At 39.0% G+C, this 22,858-nt stretch overlaps 2 protein-coding genes, 1 long non-coding RNA gene and 1 other non-coding gene across 6 annotated transcripts in view; 3 read left to right on the top strand and 1 right to left on the bottom strand.

Annotated features, from left to right (window-relative positions):
• The first annotated feature begins 35 nt into the window (after window positions 1-35).
• med17 (mediator complex subunit 17) lies at window positions 36-12,752 on the top strand. Its single transcript, XM_023286704.3, has 13 exons — window positions 36-267; window positions 1,893-2,137; window positions 3,429-3,592; window positions 3,729-3,948; window positions 4,041-4,177; window positions 4,497-4,578; window positions 4,708-4,860; window positions 5,135-5,268; window positions 6,513-6,697; window positions 7,212-7,349; window positions 7,440-7,557; window positions 8,988-9,147; window positions 12,344-12,752. Exons 2-13 carry the CDS (start codon window positions 1,903-1,905, stop codon window positions 12,550-12,552), a joined length of 1,935 nt encoding a protein of 644 aa, XP_023142472.1. The 5' UTR covers window positions 36-267; window positions 1,893-1,902; the 3' UTR covers window positions 12,553-12,752.
• A 126-nt stretch (window positions 12,753-12,878) lies between these two features.
• Window positions 12,879-18,828, bottom strand: LOC111579428 (V-set and transmembrane domain-containing protein 5). Its single transcript, XM_023286727.3, has 4 exons — window positions 18,306-18,828; window positions 15,296-15,622; window positions 14,305-14,448; window positions 12,879-13,147 (listed from the first exon to the last, which is right to left on the bottom strand). Exons 1-4 carry the CDS (start codon window positions 18,379-18,381, stop codon window positions 13,062-13,064), a joined length of 633 nt encoding a protein of 210 aa, XP_023142495.2. The 5' UTR covers window positions 18,382-18,828; the 3' UTR covers window positions 12,879-13,061.
• The window catches only part of LOC111579436 (uncharacterized), a 29,553-nt gene continuing 25,420 nt past the window's right edge, over window positions 18,726-22,858 (top strand). For all 3 annotated transcript variants that reach the window (XR_008602298.1, XR_008602299.1, XR_008602292.1), the window contains exons 1-2: window positions 18,726-18,860; window positions 22,194-22,306. This is a non-coding gene — a long non-coding RNA (uncharacterized LOC111579436). The remainder of the gene's footprint in view (window positions 18,861-22,193; window positions 22,307-22,858) is intronic.
• Window positions 21,290-21,480, top strand: LOC111579482 (U2 spliceosomal RNA). The gene has a single exon (XR_002747083.2). It is a non-coding gene; the product is annotated as a U2 spliceosomal RNA (small nuclear RNA).

Raw genomic sequence — 22,858 nt, 5'->3', positions numbered from 1 at the left:
TTAAAATCAGTTTTCTATTGAATTTACATCAAATATAAAATAGAACACAATCTGAGAATTAAAATAGATGTTAAAGAAAGTAAAACAAAGTACTTAAAGGTGGAATTAGCTTTAGAGTCCGGTTCGCTTCACGCCGGGGGACGATAGAGAAGCTACACTGTTTTCTGCGGTGGGAGCGAAGAGTGAGCCGTTTACAGCCCTACTGCAAAATATAACACAACTCCACGGAATAACCGTTTAGATTCGTGACTGTAGTGAATTGAAAAGGTAAGATTTACACGAATAAAATGGTATCCTGCCATTTAAACTGCACTTTCGAGCTCAGGAGTTTTCATTTAACCTGTAAGATTAGCATTAGGCTAACTCTTGCTAGCACCACTCGCTAGACGCAGCCATAAATAACTTAAAAAGTAACTTATTAAAAGACGAGTCGGTTTACCTAGCTGATTAAACAGTAGGTCCCTAACAGCCCGAAATGCTGCATTATCATAAACCAAACGACACGACTGAACTCGTGTTACGATACCAGAATTTTTAACTTTAATATACTGGAAAGATGCCACAGTCCAGATCAAAAACATCAGCAATATTTGAATAATAGACGACAAAACCTGGAACTTTTTTGTTTTAATTGAAAAAGAAATATGGAAACATAAATGCAAGGCAACGGAGGTAGTGAAAATAAGCCACAGTAATGAATTGTTCAGCCACAGTTCGCTAAAACTGGAGGGATTTCTTACTTATTTGACCTCTTTGCAATGTTTTATATCTCTGCTGTTTATAAAAGGTGGAATCCTTGCAGAGATAAACGCAGCAGTACTGTACATTTTAATCTCCCATTTCCACTCTTTCTGCAGTTCATTTGTGTATATATTCTTAAATTTTGTGTTTTTAGTATCCTGGTGTGTATTTTTTCCTTATTTTTTCTTATTTATATTGTGCATATAGAGTATATATTTTACGTCTTAATTCAAAGATGTGTTCTCTTGCTTTTCTTTCTGTCATTTTGCTGCTGTGACATTGCAAATTTCCCCTTGTGGGACTAATAAAGGATATTCTATTCTATTCTTTCTGCAGGAATTCATTCGGGTTCGGGTTAGGCTGGTGTTGTTGATCTGTATGCTTGGGAACAGCTGGTTCTTAGCAGCTTAATAGTTACGGAAAAGTTATCGTTACCAGAGTGAAAGCTGTGTTTACATGTAGAGCTGTATGTCACAGTTAGCATTTCTCTTAGCTAGTTGCCGTGTCAAACTTCCTAAAACAGTGAAAAATGTTTGAATCACATTCGTCTGAATTATATTTGAGGGCATAATGTACCCATATTATCTATCACGTTTACTGACTTGTTGTTCTGTGAATCCTTGAAAAAATCAGCATATCTCTCAGCAAGAACATCTTTTGCAGACCTGGCTTTGTGGTGTCTACTTAAGCTACATAATTGCATATTTTGCTTTACCTCTGCCGCATCAACAAGCTGTGCACAATTGGCATCAGTGCTTGGATTTGTAAGTATGTCTTTGACAGCTGCCAGAGAGAACAAGCAGCTTTTCCCTGACTACTGTAGATCGCTGTAAGCACACACTACCCTGCTGTCACACAGAAATGTCAAACATGCAAAATGCTGCCCTCAGAACTAACACTGCTGATTAACTAATACATTAGTATCAGGAAAATTGTACTTGGTACCATTTTTGATGTTTTGTGCAACACTAGACTGGTTTTGTCTTAATTATCCTATGCAGTGGATCTATATTTGGCTGAGTCTTACTCAAACTGGCTTGAACAGAAATCAGAGTAGAAAGTTGAGGTTGCAGAGCGCCGTTTAGCTGAAATGCTTTCTGTTGTCCTGTGTGAGTTTGATGATTGAATCGCTCTGCTTGTCCTGTCCTCAGGTGTGTCGTCATGTCTGGGGGTCCAGCTGTGCGGGTCAGCATTGAGTCTTCCTGTGAGAAGCAGGTGCAGGAAGTGGCCCTGGATGGGACCGAGACATACGTCCCTCCTCTGTCCATGTCCCAGAACTTGGCAAAATTGGCACAAAGGATTGACTTCAGCCAGGGATCCGACTCAGAGGAGGATGGTGCCGAGGGCGAACCCAGGGACCGAGAGTGGGGCAAGCAGGAGCAGGAAGAAGAAGAAGGTAACGTAGACTTTAGAGACTGACTTAGACTCCGTTAACCTGACAGGCACCAGCTGCCATCTATCGATCAATGAATAATTATAGTAATGACATCGCTGCGCATATAGAGCTGAGCTTTCTGTGTCAAGGTTCTAGACTTGAAATTTTAAGAAATATATTTCAGGAGGCAAACATCTTTGAATTTGGTCGATTGCAAGGGGTCAGTATTAGGAAATTATATGAGGATATGTCACTGGAAAGTAGCTCATTGTATTTAAACAGTTAACTCACATTATTGTAAGTGATTGTTCACTACTGTTTACAACATACTTAAACCTTCCTGTAGTGGTCCTTTTAGTTACTAATACAAGTCAGTATAAAAGAAAAAACAAGTGTGCAACTTTATTTCAGTTTACTGCCTTTATTCCCTGATGTTTTCTGCTACATTTCATTCATGAAAGTGACATGTTAAGTTGCTATTCTATATCATTTTGAAAAGTATCAGCCAGAAAAATGACAGACTTTCAAGTTTACCAAGTAAAATAAAGAGACTTTGCTAGGCATTTACTAGAGAAACAGCTTTTTGTGACACCTCATGTTAATCAAGGCAAATTTATTTGTAAAGCGCAATTCAAGGTGCTTTACAATGGCTAAAAAATACATTCAGAAAAATGATTTAAATGTAGACATACAAAGTGCTCTAAAAGACAAGAAAATAGACTGAGCATCTAACAGAAAGCAGCAGTAAACAGTTTGGTTTTCAGGCCTGATTTAAAAGAGCCGACAGTTTGAGCGGAACTCAGGTGTTCAGAAAGTTTGTTCCACAGGTGAAGAGCATAATAGCTGAATACTGCTTCACTGTTGTTGCTTCTGGTTCTGGGAACACACAGTAAACCTGTCCCTGATGACCTGAGGGCTCTGGATGCTTCATATGGAGACAATAAGTCCAGGATGGATTTTGGTCCAAGACCATTCAGTGCTTTGTGGACCAGGAGTAAGATTTTGAACTCTATCCTTTGACTAACAGGAAGCCAGTGTAGTGATTTGAGGACCAGTGTAATATGGTCCAGTTTCCTGGTGTTAGTTAGGACTCTGGCAGCAGCGTTCTGGATCAACTGCAGCTGTTTAATGGATTTCTCAAGAAAGAAAGCTCCAGTTGCCATAAAACAGAAGCAGTGAATAAGCAGGTTCATATGACAGATGAATACATTCCAAACTATATAATTAAAAGAGTTGTGTATAAGTCATATGGATTCTTTTTTCTCCATCAGAATAAGATCTGATTTATGTTTTATTTTGGTTTTTAACATAGGTACAGTGAAGTTTCAGCCTTCTCTTTGGCCCTGGGACTCGGTGCGCAACAACCTTCGCAGTGCCTTGACAGAGATGTGTGTTCTGTACGATGTGCTCAGTGTGGTGAAGGAGAAGAAGTACATGGCCTTAGATCCAGTGTCTCAGGATCCAACAGCTGGCAAGGTAAACCACTAAAGAATAGAACAGTGTTTGGTTTATTATACTCATAGAGATCCATGAATCATCTCAATGTTTTACTTGCACATTGACTTGTATCTGATGTCCATTTGTATGAAAACATCCTCTCGACCTTCTGCAGACGCCTCAAGTGTTCCAGCTGATCAGCAAGAAGAAATCTCTGGCCATAGCAGCGCAGCTCCTCGTGAAGGGAGCGGAGAAGCTCAGTAAGTCGGTCACAGAGAACCAGGAGAACAGGAGGCAGCGAGACTTCAACTCTGAGCTGCTGCGACTCCGATCGCAGTGGAAACTACGCAAAGTCGGAGACAAGATCCTGGGAGACCTCAGCTACCGGAGCGCAGGTGATGAATCTGTCGCAGTGTCGTGTTTTAGTAAGTAACAGCAGCACTCCTCATACTTGTCTAACTTCACTTTACCGTATTTATCCATGCAGGTTCCCTTTTTCCTCATCATGGCACATTTGAGGTGATCAAAAACACTGACATTGATCTGGACAAGAAGATCCCGGAGGACTACTGTCCCCTGGATGTCCTGATCCCCAGTGACTTGGATGGATCAGCTTATATCAAGGTCAGGGGGAAATAACATCAACATTTCTCTTCATAATGGCATTTTTGATTACCGTACAGTACATACAGTATTTTCAGTGAAAAGTAACAAAAATTTAGACTGTGGTAATGAGATTTCTACTGGTGAAATGTTTGGTGCATGATCTGAGAGCAAAATAAATGAAAGGAAATGATGAATTACTATTTGTTTTGGGTTCTCTGCTCACCTGTGTAGTTCTTTTTATTATATTTTTTATGATTTCCCTACTATATTGACTTGTTCTTTGAGATGATTTCAAAAATGCATAGCTATAACGTTTCATTGATGTTGATTTCTTCAGGTGTCCATCCAGAAACAAGCTCCAGACATCGGGGATCTAGGAACAGTCAATCTGTTCAGGAGGCCTCAAAAAAACAAAGGCAGTATGTTTCAGCACATAAACACCAGAAATATCTTTTTAAATCTTTAAATCTGGTTCGGTAGTCGTCTGAATTTGTAAATTAGAGTTAAGGAGATTTAGTTCTTGTTTCTTTCGCTTTCTGTCTGCTCAGGTATGCAGCCGTGGCACGTGAAGCTCGAGGCGGCTCAGAACGTTTTGCTCTGTAAGGAGATCTTCGCCCAGCTGTCCAGAGAAGCTGTCCAGATTAAATCCCAGATTCCTCACATCGTTGTGAAGAACCAGATCATCTCTCAGCCGTTCCCAGGTCAGAACTCTCAAGACAGCATGAAAATGGGAAACAAATCAGGAGCTTTGTGGGCTTTTTCCACCTGGGGTTCATCCAAAGTTCAATTTCTCCACAGGCACAAACATTATTACTCATGTTTACATTAGAATTTTTCTCTAAAAAGGTGGGACTTTGTTAACTGATGAAATATTCTAACTCAAACATTCCAGCCTTTTTCTCTTTTATGATCTTTGTGGCTGTGGAGTCGACAAACACTCAGACCTTGTTTGTTCCTGTGATTCCCCCTTTACAGGTCTGCAGCTTTCAATCTCACTGTGCCACTCCACGTCTGGAGAGAAGAAGAACAACCGGGCGTCTCCAGAGAAATCCAAACCAGACAACCACCTCTACGTCCTGGAGCACAATCTGCACCAAATGATGAGGGAGGTGAGATGTGACGTCACAGTAGAGCGCCACCTGTGAAGCATCCAGGCCGACAAATCAGATAATTAGTCATTCCATGTATATACTGTTATCAGCTTAAACTATTTGTCAGACAATAAATCACAAGAAACCGAAATAAGAAATGCCAAGGTTACTTTTTGAAACTGTTTCAGTGTTCTATAGTTTGTCTATTAGAGACTATTGATGAAACTTATAATAAATATTAAAGTTCTTTCTTTCTCAAATCGTCAGATTTTCAAAACAGTTTCTGCTCGACCATCTCTGATTTGCTAGAAATTCTCAAAATATAAAATATGGATAGTTTTAAAGGTGTAAGATGAAGAATTTGAGCTTGATTTGTCTAATACTTCATATAATTACTTAATATAATATCCAAGATAAATTTTTAAAAACATTTTGAATCTACCAATACTTATGTTTTTGTGGCACAACTTGTTGTACCTCCTCAATTGGTTATGAAAGTCATTGTAAATATCAAGGTTTTTGTTAATTTGTGTTCAAAGATGTGACTTTTCATGACATTTTCCTTTTTTTCATATTTTAAATCAGGCATAATCAGATTATTTGATGTACTTGTCTAATATTGTAGATTCTGAATCAATGACACGATGAGAAATAAGAGTAAAAAAATCAGGCTTTTGTCTTTAATGGTTCCTGAGATATTGTTGTTCAACAACATCAAATGTGAGAAGAAACCTGCTAAAAGTGGGTCATTGTTTTTGTTTTTAATTATCTCGGGAAGTATTTAGTACAGCAAGCTAAAATTTCAAAGATACCATTTTAAATATCTTTAGTCTTGGACAGTTTCAAGCAAATCAGGTGGTTGAGCAGAAGAATCCTGACGATTTTAGACACACTTTATATGTTGGTCGTGTTAACAAAATTCATATCAGGCTTTTTACACTCTCAAATACCCAAATCTATATAAACCTCTGAAATCCTGTCTTGGTTTGGTGACACTGATTACAAAGGCTTTCACTAAATTATTTTTCTCTAGCTAATTTACGGGAGTAGAATAGTTTATTTAAAGTATCAAAACTGTCACTATGAATTGAGTTAACATTATTTGACTTTAGTTCTTCACTTCACTGCAGTTCGTTTGTCATTTTCCTGCTTGTAACATACCAAAAAACAGACCTTGGCATCAGTACAAGTTTTTCTCTTAATTCATAATGATTTAATGTCATCACTGCTGATTCCATTGACCAACCTTGTTTGTTTCTTAGTTCCACAAGCAGCAGCTGAGCTCTGTGGTGATGCCACATCCTGCCACCGCCCCCTTCGGACACAAACGCCTGCGTCTGGCTGGACCGTTGGCCTATGACAAGACCGAGATCTCCAACTTACAGCAGAGCGAGGGGCTGCTGGAGAAGATCATCAAACAGGCCAAACACATCTTCCTACGGAGCAGGTAACGTTAATTCACCAGAATAGATAGGAGTTTATGGTTGATACCAGCGGCTGTCATTGCAGTTTGATCCATCCACCTATCCATCATCTATACACCCCTTAATCCTCATTAGGGTCATGGGGGGCTGGAGTCTGTTCCAGCTGGCTTAGGGTGAAGGCAAGGAACACCAGTCTATCACAGGACTACACATAGAGGCAAACAATCACACTGACATTCACACCTACAGACAATTTAGAATGACCAATTAACCTCAGCATATTTTTGGACTGTGGGAGGAAGCCGGAGTACCTGGAGAAAACCTACACATGCACAGGGAGAACATGCAAACCTCATGTAGGAAGATCCCAGGAAGGTCAGGATGCAAACCAGGGATCTTCTAGCTGCAAGGCGACAGTGCTAACCACTACACCACTATGCAGCCCAGTTTGATGTCATAGAAGTTAATCTAGAAGCAGAAGCAAATCGTTATCAGGTACTTTGAAGACGTCTTTCTGTTTGTCTTCGTGGTCACCAGGACGGCGCGAACCATTGACAGCTTGGCCAGCCGCATCGAGGATCCTCAGATTCAGGCCCACTGGTCCAACATCAACGACGTGTACGAGTCCAGCGTCAAGGTGCTCATCACCTCGCAGGGCTACGAGCAGATCTGCAAGTAAGCGAGGGAGGAAGAAGCACTCATGGCATTTCCACTTCCTGACTCGTGGACACTCAGAAAAGGCCTGACGTGTTTTTGTGTGTTTAGATCCATCCAGCTGCAGCTGAACATCGGCGTCGAGCAAATCAGAGTAGTTCACAGAGACGGACGCGTCATCACACTGTCACACCAGGAACAGGAGCTGCAGGACTTCCTCCTCTCACAGGTACCACAGTTACCCTCCAAAGTATTTAACGTCCACACAGACTGGGTTTAATGGAAGCAGCTTGTAGGACTGCTCAGCTGCTCTGTGCTGAACTCAAAACATCACGTCGGCTACGAGTGATTTGATTGTTTTCCTCACTGGTTATGAATGTACAACTTCTGTTTGCTAGTTTGTGTGTCACTTTAGATCAGGGGTGTCAGACTTATTTTAGTTCAGGGGCCACGTATAGCCTAGTGTGATCTCAAGTGACCTGTAAAATCACAGCATAATGGCCTATAAAATACCACATCTCTAAATGTTTCCCTTTGTTTTAGTGCAAAAAAAATGCATTCTGAAGGTATTCACATTTAATGAATTATGTTCTTACAGAACATTATGATCAACCGGAACTTTCTGAAGACAAATAAGTGCAGTTTCAACAATGTTATGCCTCAGTTTATCATTTACACATTTAAACTTACAGATCACAGTGTTTCTACAAATAAACACAACATTTAGTCACAGGTATCTGGAACTGAACAATCTAGTATGTTACTTTATGATCAAAACAACTTCTCAAGACCTAGAAATAATTAGAAATTTTACAATTTTGTAAATTTACAATCTGCAGTTAATGTCTTCGCTGTAATTTTTACACTTTGCAAAGTCGTCCTGCAAGCCGGATTGGATCCTCTGGTGGAACACGGTTAAGTTTTGAAAGAAACTGTCCTTCTAATGTTGATCAGATTGAACTGCAAATGACACAAAGATGCTGGAAAATGCACAGAACTGCACAGAGCAATTTTACACTTGAAGCCAACAGGAAAAGAAATTCTTACTGGAAGCACTAAGGCAGCACTTCAGTGTGACACTAGATGGTTGTTAAACTTTTAGACAGATGGAAAAGCCGTCCTCTCACTTCATTTCAGGGTTTGTGTTCAGGTCCACTTTGCATTATAAATTCATGACAGAGTTATTCAGTTATCTTGATTTTTTTATTTCACAACTGTGCTTCATGTAAAAAGGTATTTCCAAAATCTTCAAACACTCACTAACGCCTAGATGACAAAATACTGTGTTGTACTAGAAACATTTTTAATGGTGAGCTGCTTTTGGCCAGCGGACTGTATGTTTGACACCCCTGCTGTGGATGGATGAATGGATGGATGGATGGATTATTGATGGATGGATGATAGATTGATGGATAGATGGGTTGATGATAGATGGATGGATGGATGGATGGATGGATGGATAGATGGATGGATGGAATGACGTACAGTGAATCTCTGCATTTCTCTCTGCCATCGTATGAATTGCAGTCATTTCATTTTTGCGCATTGTGAGTAAAATGCTGTAAAGTTATTGCATTTGAATGTGTTGTATTTTCAGCGTGTCTTTCAGGTTTGTGATGTCGTTATAAAGTCTCCTGTATCTGATCCTCCTTATTCCAGATGTCGCAGCACCAGGTCCATGCAGTTCAGCAGCTGGCCAAAGTAATGGGATGGCATGTCCTGAGCTTCAGTAACCACGTGGGTCTGGGCCCGGTGGAGAGCATCGGAAACGCCTCCGCCGTCACCGTTGCTTCTCCCAATGGAGAGTACGCCATCTCAGGTGAGTCTGTGGAGGCTTATTCTGAGGTTATAATCCTTATCAAGCCTCAGTGTGTGTTTTTATATTCACGTGCTGCCACAGTAGGCTTTACGTGGCCAATCACCACGGTATATCGCCGACGTCCTTATGCCCCGAATAGAGCTCTCAGGTCAGGCCAACAAAAATTACTTGTTGATCCTTGTTCCAAGTATATAACCCGCGATGACTGTGCTTTCCGAGCTCTCGCACCAAAACTATGGAATGCTCTTCCTCTACAGCTGAGATCGGTTGACTCCTGTGGAGCTTTTATGAGCAGCTGAAAACGTTTTTATTCAGACAGGCCTTTTGTAACTGCTTTATTTTATTTATTGTTTTGAGGCACTTTATTTTAGCTGCTGCTCCCCTGTTTTAAGAGTTTAACACCTTTAGCATTATTGTTTTTGTTTTTATCCTTGTTTTATTATTGCTGTTGTAAAGCACCTTGTGGTTTTATATCTGTGAAAGGTGCTATATAAATACATTTTAATTACTTACTTACTTACTTCTTTGACATTACATCTGAGTAACCGTTCAGTTGAATATGTCTGCATCAGGTTGGGGGAGACCAAAGTTGAGGAAATGTGGGTGTGATCCACCTTCAGCCAAAAATAATGGATTAATCCTGGAAGGCTAAAGATGTAGTGCTTCTGGAGGTTGTCGTAGTAATATACAAAACTGACTACACACACCTCACATTTGTAGGTGTTTAGTAAAAGCAAAATATGAGCCGTTAATTCACCTGTTGGACATCTGGTCTGATTCTTAAGGCGTACATGCCTCGAGTTTGATTCCTGACTGGGGGAATCATGTTTCATGTCTATACATTGCTGACTGTTAAATAAAGGCAAACAGTCCCTAAACATATGTAAGTGATAAGGTAAAATAAATAAATAATGAGATACAGCCCCATCTGTTCTCTCAGACGACTATAAAAACATTGTGAACCCCTTCTGGAAAAACAAAGATGTTATAAATTACCAGGCAGGTAGTGAAACCAACTCCATCATTATATTATTATTACGATTCTGTGTCACAGTCAGAAATAAATCAGAGAACTGCCAAATAAAACTAATTTCACTACTGAGATGAGCCCTTATTGGTCCGAATGCGATGCAGCAGAGAGGAGACCTGATGTGTTTTGTGTTACTAGGCGCGAAAGGTGGTATTTCCTGCTCTGCTGTTACTGTTCCTGTAATTCCTGGTGGCAGCAGAGCTACAACAGTACAACTAGTAGAGGTTAATACATGAAGTCCCACCCAGTCTCTGAGTCAGTTTAGAGAAGAGCAGGAAGTCACAGAAACAGGCCGATACAAGCCGAGGAATCACGAAGAAACATCACCACTAAATAATTCCTGGAACGCATCATGAAAACTTATCCTGAGGCCATTTGACAGAGTAATTCTGAATATCCGACTATGAAAACTGCTGTATGGATGCATTAATAATCAGTATGTTTGGTAAAGTTATGGATGATGACCTTAAAATGAGTACAACTATAAAACAATACAAAAAAGAAGCTTGAAACTTATAATAATGTGGAAAAGTAAATGTGGAGTTTTTAAAGAGGTAGAAAAGTAGAAGGTTTGATATAACAATAAGATAAGTAGCAGGTAGAAACTAATACGTTAAACTTCATCCTACTCATTTTCAGACATTATTTTAGGTTTTGGATTTGGTTTGGTTGTTTTGTGTATTTATTTATTAGCTTTTGAGTCATTCTATGCCAACTCACAGAGGACCTCCCAGTTGAGGTCATGGAATTTCTCTGATAAAAAAATAATGCAAAAACTTCTACCTAAACCCTGGAACCTTGCAAAATCCTACAGCTCTACTCCAAATGCTTTTTGAGTTCTGAATTTTTGAAAGTAGGCCTGTGGTGTTAAATTTGATAACTTTTAAAGCATCTTTAAAGCCTAACCTGTTGCTTTTTTTAGACAAAATAGCTCCACAGGTACCATACACACACATAAAACCATGAAATCAATATAATACAAATATTTACCAACAATTAAAGGCACCAAATGTGATTTAAAACCTCTGAGAAATGTGAAAAATGTGTCATTTTCATAAAATCATTGAATGTTGAAGTGATATAACATCTTTAATTTTTACTCCGCCAAGGAACGGCGAAGTTATGTGACAATCGTCGTACGTTCGTCAGTCTGTCTGTCTGTGGCCAACATTACTCAAAAACGGATGAACGGATTTGGATGAAATTTTCAAGGAAGGTCAGAAATGACACAAGGACCAAGTGATTAGATTTTTGCAGTGATGTGTCTTATAGTCTGGATCCATGGATTTGTTAAAGATTTCTGTATTATTGCCAGATAGCAGCACAGCATCACTGTAACCATGACAACCAGTGAACACTACATCAGCTGCCTGCTGATGATCACATGATTGTGATCCTAGTACAAACTCACCACTGCGGACTTATCAGGACTTATCCGTCAGACATGATTCAAGGAACAGTTGATTAAATTGTGGGGGTGTTTCTGAGTCCCATCAATTCCCGCCACCCACTACATATTTAGGTCACGTGATTCTGTATCCATACATCACGTACACATGCATAACACACACCTGTGCTCAGTGCAAAGCCATTTCTTATTAAAGATTTCATCTCTCGGAAATGATACAACTGAACAGTCTTGACAGAGTACTGCACTGTCTGAGTGCTTTGCTTGGTTTTTTCTTCCTTCAGTAAAGATAAAAATTTTTGAAAAGGAAAGATTTTTTGCTTTCAACATAAATTTTAGATTTTTGTTGTTTTAATTCCTGTAAAAAAAAAAAAAATCGGCCTACACTATTGACATGATTACAACTTTTTCTTGAGGATTCTGGGATATTCAGTAAAAAAAAAAAAAAAAAAAAAAAAAAAAACAAACATCATCCAAATCCTGTGAAAAACAAGCAACAGGTTGGTGAGACTTGAAAGAATTGCAGAAGTCAGGGCCTACTTTCAAACAATCAGAACTCAAAAAGTGTTTGTGGGTTTTTACAAGGTTCCAGCATTTGGGTAGAGGGTTTTGCATTTTTTTTTTCAAGACAATCCATGAGCTCAACTGTGAGGTGAGTCGGCTGGAATGACTCCTTTATGATACTGTGTCATGTCTGAAATAAATGAAAACAGGAGCAGGTTAATGATAACGTGTGTGTAAATTTGTTTTCTCTTCAGTGCGTAACGGCCCGGAGAGCGGCTGTAAAGTTTTGGTCCAGTTTCCTCGCAGTCAGATCAAAGAGCTGCCGAAGAGCGACATCATCCAGGACGCCAAGTGGAGCCACCTCAGAGGGCCGTACAAAGAGGTCCACTGGAGCAAGATGGAGGGACGAAACTTCGTCTACAAGATGGAGCTGCTCATGGCTGCACTCACTCCCTGTCCTTAGATAAACCAACCTCCCAACAGCTCTCAGACTCCAGAGAAACCTCAGATTTCCTGTTTTTATAACCATTTAACTCCTTTTTAATCCAACTGCTGTAATCTCATTTCCACATACAGTCGTATCCGCTGCCTGCTCTGTTTCTGAAGATATGTAGTGTTCGTATACCTCAAGCAGTTTGATATGAAATAAAAAGCTAATTTCTCTGTGTTTGTAAGAGTTTCTGGATTATCAAAAAACTTCCAGTCTGAAAATTCAGTTTTATAAATAAATGAGCCTTAAGTTTAACCTCCATCAGCTCACAGGTTGAAAATGAAGACACGACAAGAAAGTCACATTTGTTTAGACAATAAATATGTATTGTTTTCCAGTGTCAGCTGTGATATATTTACATTAATTCTAGTCCTCTGCAGTGAGCTGTAAATGCAGGTGGATTCAGGAGAAAATGTAAACATGCTTTAGGTTTTTCATAATGAAATTTCTTCTATTTACGCAGCATCTCAGCTCCTTGTCTTTCAGCTCTGGGCAGCCTCAGGTGTGTTTTCATGCCGAGGCTCAGACTGACATCGATCCAGAGGCTGCAGCTCCGTCACATCATTTTCTGCACAAAAGGAAGATTAAACTGTCAATACAGAGACAGACAATAACAAAACACAGCCTTGGAGCGAAGCTATAACAGCATGGCAGACGTTTGTACTGAGACACTCCTTTACTTAGATACAATAAATAGCATCAGCCCACATTCACGCCCAGCTAGCCACTAGAAAGAACCCGAGTAAACTATGAAGCTCAAACAAACCACACGTATACATGTTTGAAATACCCATTATTTCAAAAAGTGGCAGCACCTGCAAGCGTCTTTAATTTACCCTTTCACAGGAAAACCCTACTGCTCAAAATGTGCTCCTCGACAGCTCAGGAGACGATAATGTTATTCTCATTTAAGCCTTGTTTTAGTTTGGATTTCGTCTGATATTATGCTCATATTGTGTATAAATACATATTGATACATATTTATGTGTATAAATACATACTGATACATACATTTATATGTAGAAATATATATTGATACATCTCTGTATACAAATACATATTGATACATATTTATGTGTATAAATACATATTGATAAATATTTATATGCATATGCAAAAACAACTCTCATGTAGCTCCATTGAGGAAAAAACTGATTCATTAGTCAAAGTTGAGGAATTATCTCCTTTAAATCTAAAGTATGACTCCTGTAGCTGAAATAGGAATCACAATTTTGCCTCCCACGTTATAAACACGCTTTTATCCCTGTCTCAGGCTCATTAATGAGCGGCTAGGTGCAGCTAGCAAAGGGAGGTAATTGGGGAGGTGTGACATGTATGTATGGGGGAATGTGTGTATTTTAGTCTGCTTATTTATTTTATTTTTTTAACTTATTTATCATATGTCATGTATTTATTATATGTCATGTATTCATGATGTATTTTTTAGCAGCATGTGTCCTGTTTTATTGTGTTGCAGTGCAGCTTGATGTCTTGCCTTGTCTATGAAAAGAAAGAAAGAAAATTTCTCCCATGGGAGACAAATAAACTGTGATCTTTGAACTTTGAAACAGAGCAACCTTTGAGCTGTAAGAGTTTCCTCTGGGCTGTCCAGTAAGCTACTGTACTAATTCATGAAGTTTATCTTGTGTGAGTTCATCACTACTTTGATCCCACTATTAATAAATGTACACTAGCTACAGAGGCTTGCTGATGGTGTTTCTGTACCTGGCATCTTTCTGCGGCGTCTCCAGGCCACTATCCTCCTGTAGGCCTTGTCCAGCAGCCACATGGCCAACATGAGGAGTCCAGCCAGACAGGCCAGAGCTAGAGCAGACACAGACAGGTACTGAAGATCCTCATACAGAACCTCTGGAAGACACAAACACAGATTCACTTCTTCACGCCCTCTAAACACCACAGTCCCCTATCAGGTGATTTACTGATTAATAGCTTTGATAAGGACGGCACAAGCCATTCCAGTCTTTCACTTCCTTCACAGATACCAGTGTTGTGTGTCAATCAGAAACATTTGAATGAAAAGGAACCTTATTTTACTGAGGGAAGTTAGTCTGCAGTTGGACTACAGCAGTGTGAATCTTGCTGAACCAGAGTAGACTGAACCCGGTGGTTTATTACTTTACTTTTCTTTCAGTCTTTAGTAGAATTCCTGTTAGCAACAACAACAGCTTCTGCTATTCTGAAACAGATAGATAGATGGATGGATGGATAGATAGATCTAAATAAGATTCCTGTTGTATTTGTAGTATCTGTTTTAGCTAAAACTAAAATGAATGCTCTGTCTAACAACATGCAGTGTCAGTGAGTTCCTCTTGCTCAGCTGTTTTCTGCATCATACTTTCCTGCCAACATTTATCCCGTTGGATATGAGTCGGCCTCTAATTTCAGCAGAAATATTTGGTAAACTCGGGCAGGGCTCCCTTCATCCTAACACAACTGTTACCACACTCTCAGACAGACTGTGAAGCTTAAGACTCTGGGTTTTACGTCATCCTTCAGTTTGGACCACCTTTGCTTGTTACATCATGTTGAAGAATTTTTTTTGTCTCATTCTTGCTGTTATTATTTTTTGCTGCTTGAATTGGGCAACAGGTATGAAGCAAGCGTTTAGAATTCTCTGGGAATGATTCTGGGCGTTTCTCCAGTGACTCTAATGAGAAGGGAAATGATTGAGATCAAACGAGGCTTCTTCACTCACCGTTGACTTTCAGGACAAACCCAGCATCCTTGCTGCTTCCTGCTGCCTCTGTGACAGTCACCACATAGTATCCAGCATCCTGCAGCCGCAGGTCTGACAGGCCCATTGAACCGTTGTCATAGGGCTGCACTCTGCTGCTGTAATCCTCCGTTATGTTGGTGGAAACCCCCGGCTGCCAAGTCCCTATAGTGCGGCTCACCGCTCCTGACATAAAGGTCCATTGTATGGTGGGGATTCCAGAGGAGGCAACATCCACTGAGAAGAACACATCCTCCTGCACTGACCTGGTGAGGCTCCTCTGGGGAGAATGGATGGAGATGGCTCCGGCTGACAAAGAAAAAAGCAGAAAGATGTGAAGATACAGACTTTAACCAGCAAGAAGCATTAAAAGACTTCAGAAAAAGTAAAAGTTAATTGAAATGGATGTTAATTATGAAATAGTCTTTTTGTTTTTAATGGATTTATTGTTCGCTGCTGGTTATGTTTCTGACTTTCTTCAATGTGTTTGTTTTATTACTCTACCAAGGATTTATGAGACGTTCAGTGTCCATCTGTCCGTCTGTCTGTCTGTCTGTCCGTCTGTCTGTGTGCAACATTACTCAAAAACGGATTTGGATGAAATTTTCAGAGAAGGTCAGGAATAACACAACGACCAAGTGATTAGATTTTAGCAGTGATGAGGCTTATAATCTGGATTTGTTAAACATTTCTGTATCATTGTCAGATAGCAGCACGGCATCATTGTAACCATGACAACATGTTAATGCTACATCAGCTGCCTGCTGACGATCACATGATCCTGCTACAAATCCACCGCTGTAGACTCATCGGGATTTATCCTTCGGAAATCAAACAACGACTGAGCTGCCTTGGCAGAGTACTGCACTGGCTGCTCTTGTTCCTCTTTTGACTGCGCTAGTTTGCCTTTGATTTGCCTGAGCAGCCTTTGCAGTTAATTTTTAATTTGCTGGTTAATTTCTTTTGATTCTGTGTTTGTTATTCTTTGTTTTATTAAAGTATAACGTTTCCTGTTATTCTCGGTGGCCCTGTTTAACCCTCCTGTTATGTTGACTCATTTTAAAGTTAAAAAAAAAATCTAAAAAAAAAAAAATGTTAAAAATATCTTTTCCATGTGAAGCTTCTTCTGCTTGGCTTAATTAGTGTAATCAACATATAAAATGGTTCATTTCACATACTTCTGGTTCAAACAGTGCTTAAATAAAGTTAACTTTCACTACAAATCCTCATGACTCATTTGTCTTGATTTTGTGTCTCTCCATAAAAAGAAAAATATTTAAAATTGTGAAATGAAATTTAAAAAAAAAAAAAATCAATGTCATGTAAAACTATTGTATTTTATATGTAGATATTTACAATGTACATTAAAAAAAGTTTTAACATGCATTTTTTTAATGAAAACGAGTGAATTATCCCCAATGAACCATGATCAATGAGATGTAAGGAATGGTTGTAATGGAGTTATAAGAGATGTAAGCAATGTATACTGGGATTTTTATGGTTTCTGACACTTTTGGATGATTAAACATGCTCCAGGAACATCATTGCTGTTCCTGAGAAACGAACATAACAGGAGGGTTAATGTTGTTTTGATTTCTTTTAAGAAGTATGAGATAAGATTTTATTAATCTCGGAGGAAATTCTAGTGTCAGATGCTGCTCAGAATAAACAAAAAGATATAACATAAGAAATGCAGTGTCTAAAAAGCAGAAAAACAATGAGATATAAGTATGATACATGACTGAAATAAAATAAACAAGCTCAAAAAAGACTACAATAAAACAGTGCAAAGCATTACTGGCAGTTATACTGAGTTAACAAGTAATAGAACACATGATAGTGAAATATTGCGGCTGAATAATGAGATGAAAATGAAATATTGCACATTACACTGACAATGTTGTACATGAAAGTGAAATATTACACATGAATTACGCTTCATGTTTTCTGTTTGCATATACTTTAGTTGCACAATTCTGTTGTAAGATTCGTAAACAGATGAATGCTTGTGGCCAGAACTTGTATATTTAAATGTGAAAAAATAAGAATGGAATATTGAAAAGATTCAATATATTACAACAGATAAAGGTTGGCTGAGGCGGCACAGAAATACTGTTCGTTGCACCGTAAATACTTACTTACCTTCAGTTACTGTTCAACCCTTATGCAGATATAGTTAGAGCAGAAACATGTCAACGCATGACACAAAACAGAGCCATAAAAGGAAAACATTTCACCATGACACAGTTAGCTGTCGACAATCTCTGTGACTCATTTGCCTTAAATTCCACATAGAGCCAGAAATTAGTTACTCTGCTAGTTTCTCTGTCGAATTACAACCTTCTCAGAGGAATGAGACTAGTCGAACAAGGTGAGAAGTGACAACTTGCAGGAGTTTTGGTCTCAGGTCTAGTTTGGCAGCCCCTCATTAAATGTTTTCATACAGGTGTCAGTGGGGGATCTGGTTCTGCTGGTGGTTTGTTTAATGAAGCACAGGTAAAGAATTCCATATGAGTATACCTGTGCTGACTAAGTGTGGGAACATCCACCTAAAATGATTATGAAGCAATAAGCCTTTACAAAAACTTATGTTGTTTTTGTGAAAAAGAATCATTTAAATAAATGTTCTTTAAAGCCTTTGAGGTTCATGACTCAATCCATGACTCAATCATATCAAACAAGGATAAGCTGTAATTACTCTGTACAGTTTTACTGGATTTAACTTTAATGTACTGGGAACTCAGATGGCTACATGGTGAAATGCACATCCAGAACAGAACTGTGCTAAAATTAATTTCAAAGAATCTCAGAGAATGTTGTGAGCTTCCCCTCCCACTTTAGGATCCTGCCAGGTTCTTACTGTTAGTTTCTATAGAAAGAGCTGCACCCTTATGCTATGTATTTAGTGCTGAACAAATACAGGACTGTCCTGCTGGCCTGCCGTCAAACACCACAGGAAAACACACAATGAGACGTGTGTTGGAGAGCTTACCTAGGTGACACATATATAACGTGATGCTGAGAAACACAGCAACATCTTGTACATCCCAGAGCCTCAAATGCCACATTGGAATCCCAGACCCATTTGTCGAACCGCAGAAGAAGAATCTCCTCCAGGTTGCTTCACATTCTGAGGCCTTCTTCTCTCTGTTGTCCGCCGCAGCTTCTCCTCGTTCCCACAGTTTCCTCGTCTTCTGTCCTTTCACTGGGGTTTGTGTGCGCTCTCCTTGTAATGTTTGTGAGAAAGTCCAACAGTGTGCGTGACAGAAGTGCTGCAGTTTCCCCCCTCTCTCAGGACTGTGCTGGATCTCCCCTTATACCTGCGCAAGTCAGTGCCAGCCAGCCCACACCTATCAGACAGGTTCAGCCGGAGATTACTGAGCAAAGCTGTACCGAGCGCTTGTGTGACCTCACACTCAGACACACCTGAGGAGGAAAGCTGCAGAGCTTCCTTCTCAGTTTACCCACAGCTCCCACTGAGCCAACACTCACCGGGCTACACACGGACACTATCACAAAATGGAACCAGGAACGGATGAATCTCCCGGTATGTTCATGCTGTGACACACCTGGTAACACGGCTCCAACAGGAAGTGTTTCCGCACACATATGCACCAAATAACACAACAGACACCATCACAGTGAACTGACATCAAGCTGTTTGATTCTGTGTTTGTGTGGTCTTATTTGTGTTCACTGTTAATTTCTACTTTGAGTAAATCTGGTTTGATTGAACATGGATTTAAAGATTTGAACAACTCACTGCGTTTCTTGTTATGCTGACATTTTTACATGAAATTGTGCAATTTGGTGTTCTAACTACATTAGTGAAGAGCCAAGATAGGACATGTTTATAGCTATGAGATAAAATCATTAAAATGTATTACATGCATATACTTTCTTGTCATAAATCGATGTCTGAATAAAATAAATCGTACATGCATGTAGACTATACTGAGTAAAAATAGAAAACAAATGTTTTCTCTGAAGGAGACAACTTGTTTGTTGGTTATGAATCAACCACGGGATTAATGTACGAATACATTTGTGGAAAAATTTAAAATTTTCCCCAACCCCCAACCCTAGTTTACTAATACAATGTGAAATAAACCTTTGAGCTGTTGTATATTTCTTTTCTATATACATTGTGGTATAGTGGTTACTGGACAATACCGTTATTTCTTTCAGATGAGATTAAAGAGGTGACCTCTGAATTCTTGAAAAAGTCAAAAAATGAACAACCAAACAAACTGGATGTCAATTAACTCTATGGGGAACATTTATTTATTTATATTTCTTTTGTTTTGCATTGCTGCGTTTCTTCTTCTTCTTTGAATTATTACTATTATTATTTTAATGATAAGCACGATATTTTATTGTCCTGGCAAGTTCAGCCTTCTTTAATTAGTTTTTTTCCTATAGCACCTTGAGGCGCGACCATGGAAAGTGCTATTACGTTAAACTTTATAAATACACTTGCATAAGAATTGAAATGGAGTGATTTTTTTTTAGCATTTACTAAACATTTATTATCCATTGCATTTACTTTTCTTTCTTAAATTAGTTATTTAATGTAATGCTTCATGTTGAGTCACTTTTCAAAATTATTTTTTGATAAAATTCAGCTCAGCGTTTTTGGTGACGTAAATGAGCGGGTGAAAATAAAGTTTTATTGAAAAAACGTCAGTTGACCTAAAATGCGGAAGTTGGGGTTTTAGCTCGAAATTTTCATAAATTGTTACAAACTGGAATGTTAGAAGTTGATTTTAGTTTAGGCAGGAGCTGTTTGACCGCGTCTTCTCACAGTTTGCAAACTGTTTTTGGTGTTTTGTTCGTCGGTTTTATTTTACCGTCGATGTTCGGCCCGTTTAACGGTGAGGTCAGGCTCAGGAAATCTGCGCCATTTTGTTTAATCTGCGCCATTTCGTCGGTTTTCTGAAGGTTAGTCGCAGGTGCAGTGACTCTTGGCTCGGAGTTAATTAGAGTAATGGAGTGGACGACAACATTTGGTAAGTTTAATTGTCCAATACAGCTGCACATTTTTTTTGTCGTGTTAACTATTTAGACGACTGTAGCTGAATTAGCAGTTCTGTGACGCAGCAGAATTAGCAGTTAGCTAACTAGCACGCTAAAGACAGGCCCTCTTCGAGTTTTATGTGTTTTCACGTGTGTTTTTCAACATATTAAGTTAACAGGCTAATGTCTTAGCAACTAGTTAATCGGTTTTTGGAGTTTTGGAGTTTCGACTTGTCAGCTCATTGCATAGACTTCTGTTTAGCACAGGTGTATGTGAGTGGTAGTGGTGCTCAGACCCTCATTAATTAGCATTATTTTATCCTTCATAACCGACACTGCTGGTGCTCATATCGAGGACTAATTATTTCTTCAAGTCTGTTTTTCATTATTTCAAAGTTCATCCAGGACTCTTGAATTTAATTATTAAGACCTCCCACGGTAAGGAGCTGGTTAGTTAATACTGTTTGCTGACTGGTAAGTTAGTGTTGAGCAGCAGAACGTGAAGTGTGTAGTTTTCTCTCCTCTCCACTAGAGGCCGCTGGAGGAGCATTTGTTGTGAATCAGAATCTTAAAATAAACGATTATCCTGAACATCCCAACTTTATTCTGCTTCGTGAAGTGAACCGAAATGCGGTATATACATATATTTAGGGGTTTTGTGTATTCTCTGATATGCATGTGAAGGAAAATTAGTTTATTTCCAGTTTCCGTTTCTCGGCTTCCTATTGGTCTAAAACGTACCACATGTCCAGGAAGACACACGAAGGTGCATTTGCGAACATTAGTTGATTTAAATTACCGCAACAAAACAACACCAGTGTTACGTGAGATCGTTGTACATCGTTTATGTTTTGTATGATGAGCTAAAATCTGCAATTTTGCTGTAGTTTTTATTTTCCAAACCGTGAGTTAGATTGACGGTACGGAGAATGAGCCCTTTTCCTCCGACGTATTCCCGGTATCGCTTCTCGGCCTTTTGGCTAAGATCAAGTGTAGTATCTGTTCTTATCAGTTTAATATCTGATACGTCCTCTATCCGGGGACCATATATTAAATTGATTTTTGGAACAGGGAGATGGAATAGGGGCTTGCTCCGTCCACTCCACGCATCGACCTGGTATTGCAGTACTTCCAGGAACGGTGCACCTCCACTATGGACGTTGAAAGTTAATCTGAAATAGAGAAATGTAGTTCAGTGTGGGTTTGTTTGATTGTTTCAGGTTATGAAATTATCACAGAACAGTCACTGATTTAAGACTTTTTTTTTTCTTCTATGTGAGATTCTTTTGTCTAAAGGTTTTTATCTAAAAAAAAAACTTCTTGTAAACCCTCTAACTTTTCACTTTTACTAGTTTTGACAGAATATTTAGAGGATCAACTACAGTTATTTTGCATCATTTTACATTACTTGCAAGAAATGAACCACTGTTGTTTTGGATGTTTCCACTGTGGATGTTAAAAGTTAATCTGAAATAGTAGTGTGTTGCATTCAGTGCTGTTTGTTTCAAGTTGTGTGGTTGCCACAAAGAGGTCAGTCATTAGACCCTTTTTTTCTCCCATGTCGGTTTTCTTTATAATAAAATTTAAAAAGGCTTATATTTTAAAAATTGAAGTACACTTTGTATTGAACGTAACCCTTTTCACTTTAACTAGTTTTGACAGTATATTTAGAGGATCAACTACAGTTATTTGGCATCATTTGACATTACATACAAGCAATGGACCATTGTTGTTTTGAATATTTTTATTTATTTGTGTATTTTATAATAATAAAGTCAGTCTAATTTTTTAAAGTTCCATGGTGGTGTTTTGATCATTCAAAAAGCCCTTTCATTGTTTATGATTGCCGTTTTTGTGTATCCAGAAAACCTATGGAGATTAAAATCTCTTTTTGAGGGAGAATTTGCCAAGACGACCACGTGAAACCAAATGGTATCACAGAGGAAGATCCCTGATGACTAACTGCTGTGTGCCAAGGTTAGTAAATCTTTAAATCTGAAATAATTTGACATTTTCAGGGTATGGATGATTATCCTGGTTTACATGGCTGGCGTGTCAAATAGTATGAGCCCAGAAACACCCTTATAAGCCAGTAGAATGCACACAGGCCTCTGTGAGAGTGGATACTGCCTCTCTACACTCAGCCAGAATTCACTCAGTGTCTGTGATGTGAACCTCAGATGTCATGTCAATGAACTGGTCCTCCTCTGCAGAGCTGAAACCAGTGGGAGCTGGTGCATGGAAAGGATCTCTCACCCAGTCATACTAGGAACTGTATTCAGGGAAGTACTTTTTAAAGACTCCCATCAGTGATGATATAGGCTGCCTGATGTATGGAATCACTGAGGTGGCGTCATAGTCGGTAGTTTCAACAAATTCATGCAGGTTCTCGAATGAATCAGTGTTTCCTTCATCAAGTTGCCTGCCCCACATCGCAAGCTTTCGAGTGAAAGAGCTGATCTTGTCTGTGAATTGAGGGAGGTGTTTATCTTTCCCTTGAAGCTGTAGATTTAGTTCATTCAGCTTTTT

This window comes from Amphiprion ocellaris, chromosome 7, assembly GCF_022539595.1.
Source record: "Amphiprion ocellaris isolate individual 3 ecotype Okinawa chromosome 7, ASM2253959v1, whole genome shotgun sequence".
Classification (NCBI taxonomy): Eukaryota; Metazoa; Chordata; class Actinopteri; family Pomacentridae; genus Amphiprion; species Amphiprion ocellaris.
The sequence above is the reverse complement of the archived record's forward strand: the minus strand, read 5'-3'. Positions and strand labels throughout refer to the sequence as shown.

What these genes read in the sequence shown, in the direction of transcription:
- med17 (XM_023286704.3), top strand. Translation starts at nt 1,903, where the DNA reads ATGTCTGGGGGTCCAGCTGTGCGGGTCAGCATTGAGTCTTCCTGTGAG. An exon ending in CCTCAGCTACCGGAGCGCAG is followed by an intron (nt 3,949 to 4,040) that starts GTGATGAATCTG and finishes TTATCCATGCAG; the next exon opens with GTTCCCTTTTTCCTCATCAT. An exon ending in CACATCTTCCTACGGAGCAG is followed by an intron (nt 6,698 to 7,211) that starts GTAACGTTAATT and finishes CGTGGTCACCAG; the next exon opens with GACGGCGCGAACCATTGACA.
- LOC111579428 (XM_023286727.3), bottom strand. Translation starts at nt 18,381, where the DNA reads ATGTGGCATTTGAGGCTCTGGGATGTACAAGATGTTGCTGTGTTTCTC. An exon ending in GTTATATATGTGTCACCTAG is followed by an intron (nt 15,623 to 18,305) that starts GTAAGCTCTCCA and finishes TTTCTTTGTCAG; the next exon opens with CCGGAGCCATCTCCATCCAT. An exon ending in GTTTGTCCTGAAAGTCAACG is followed by an intron (nt 14,449 to 15,295) that starts GTGAGTGAAGAA and finishes TGTGTCTTCCAG; the next exon opens with AGGTTCTGTATGAGGATCTT.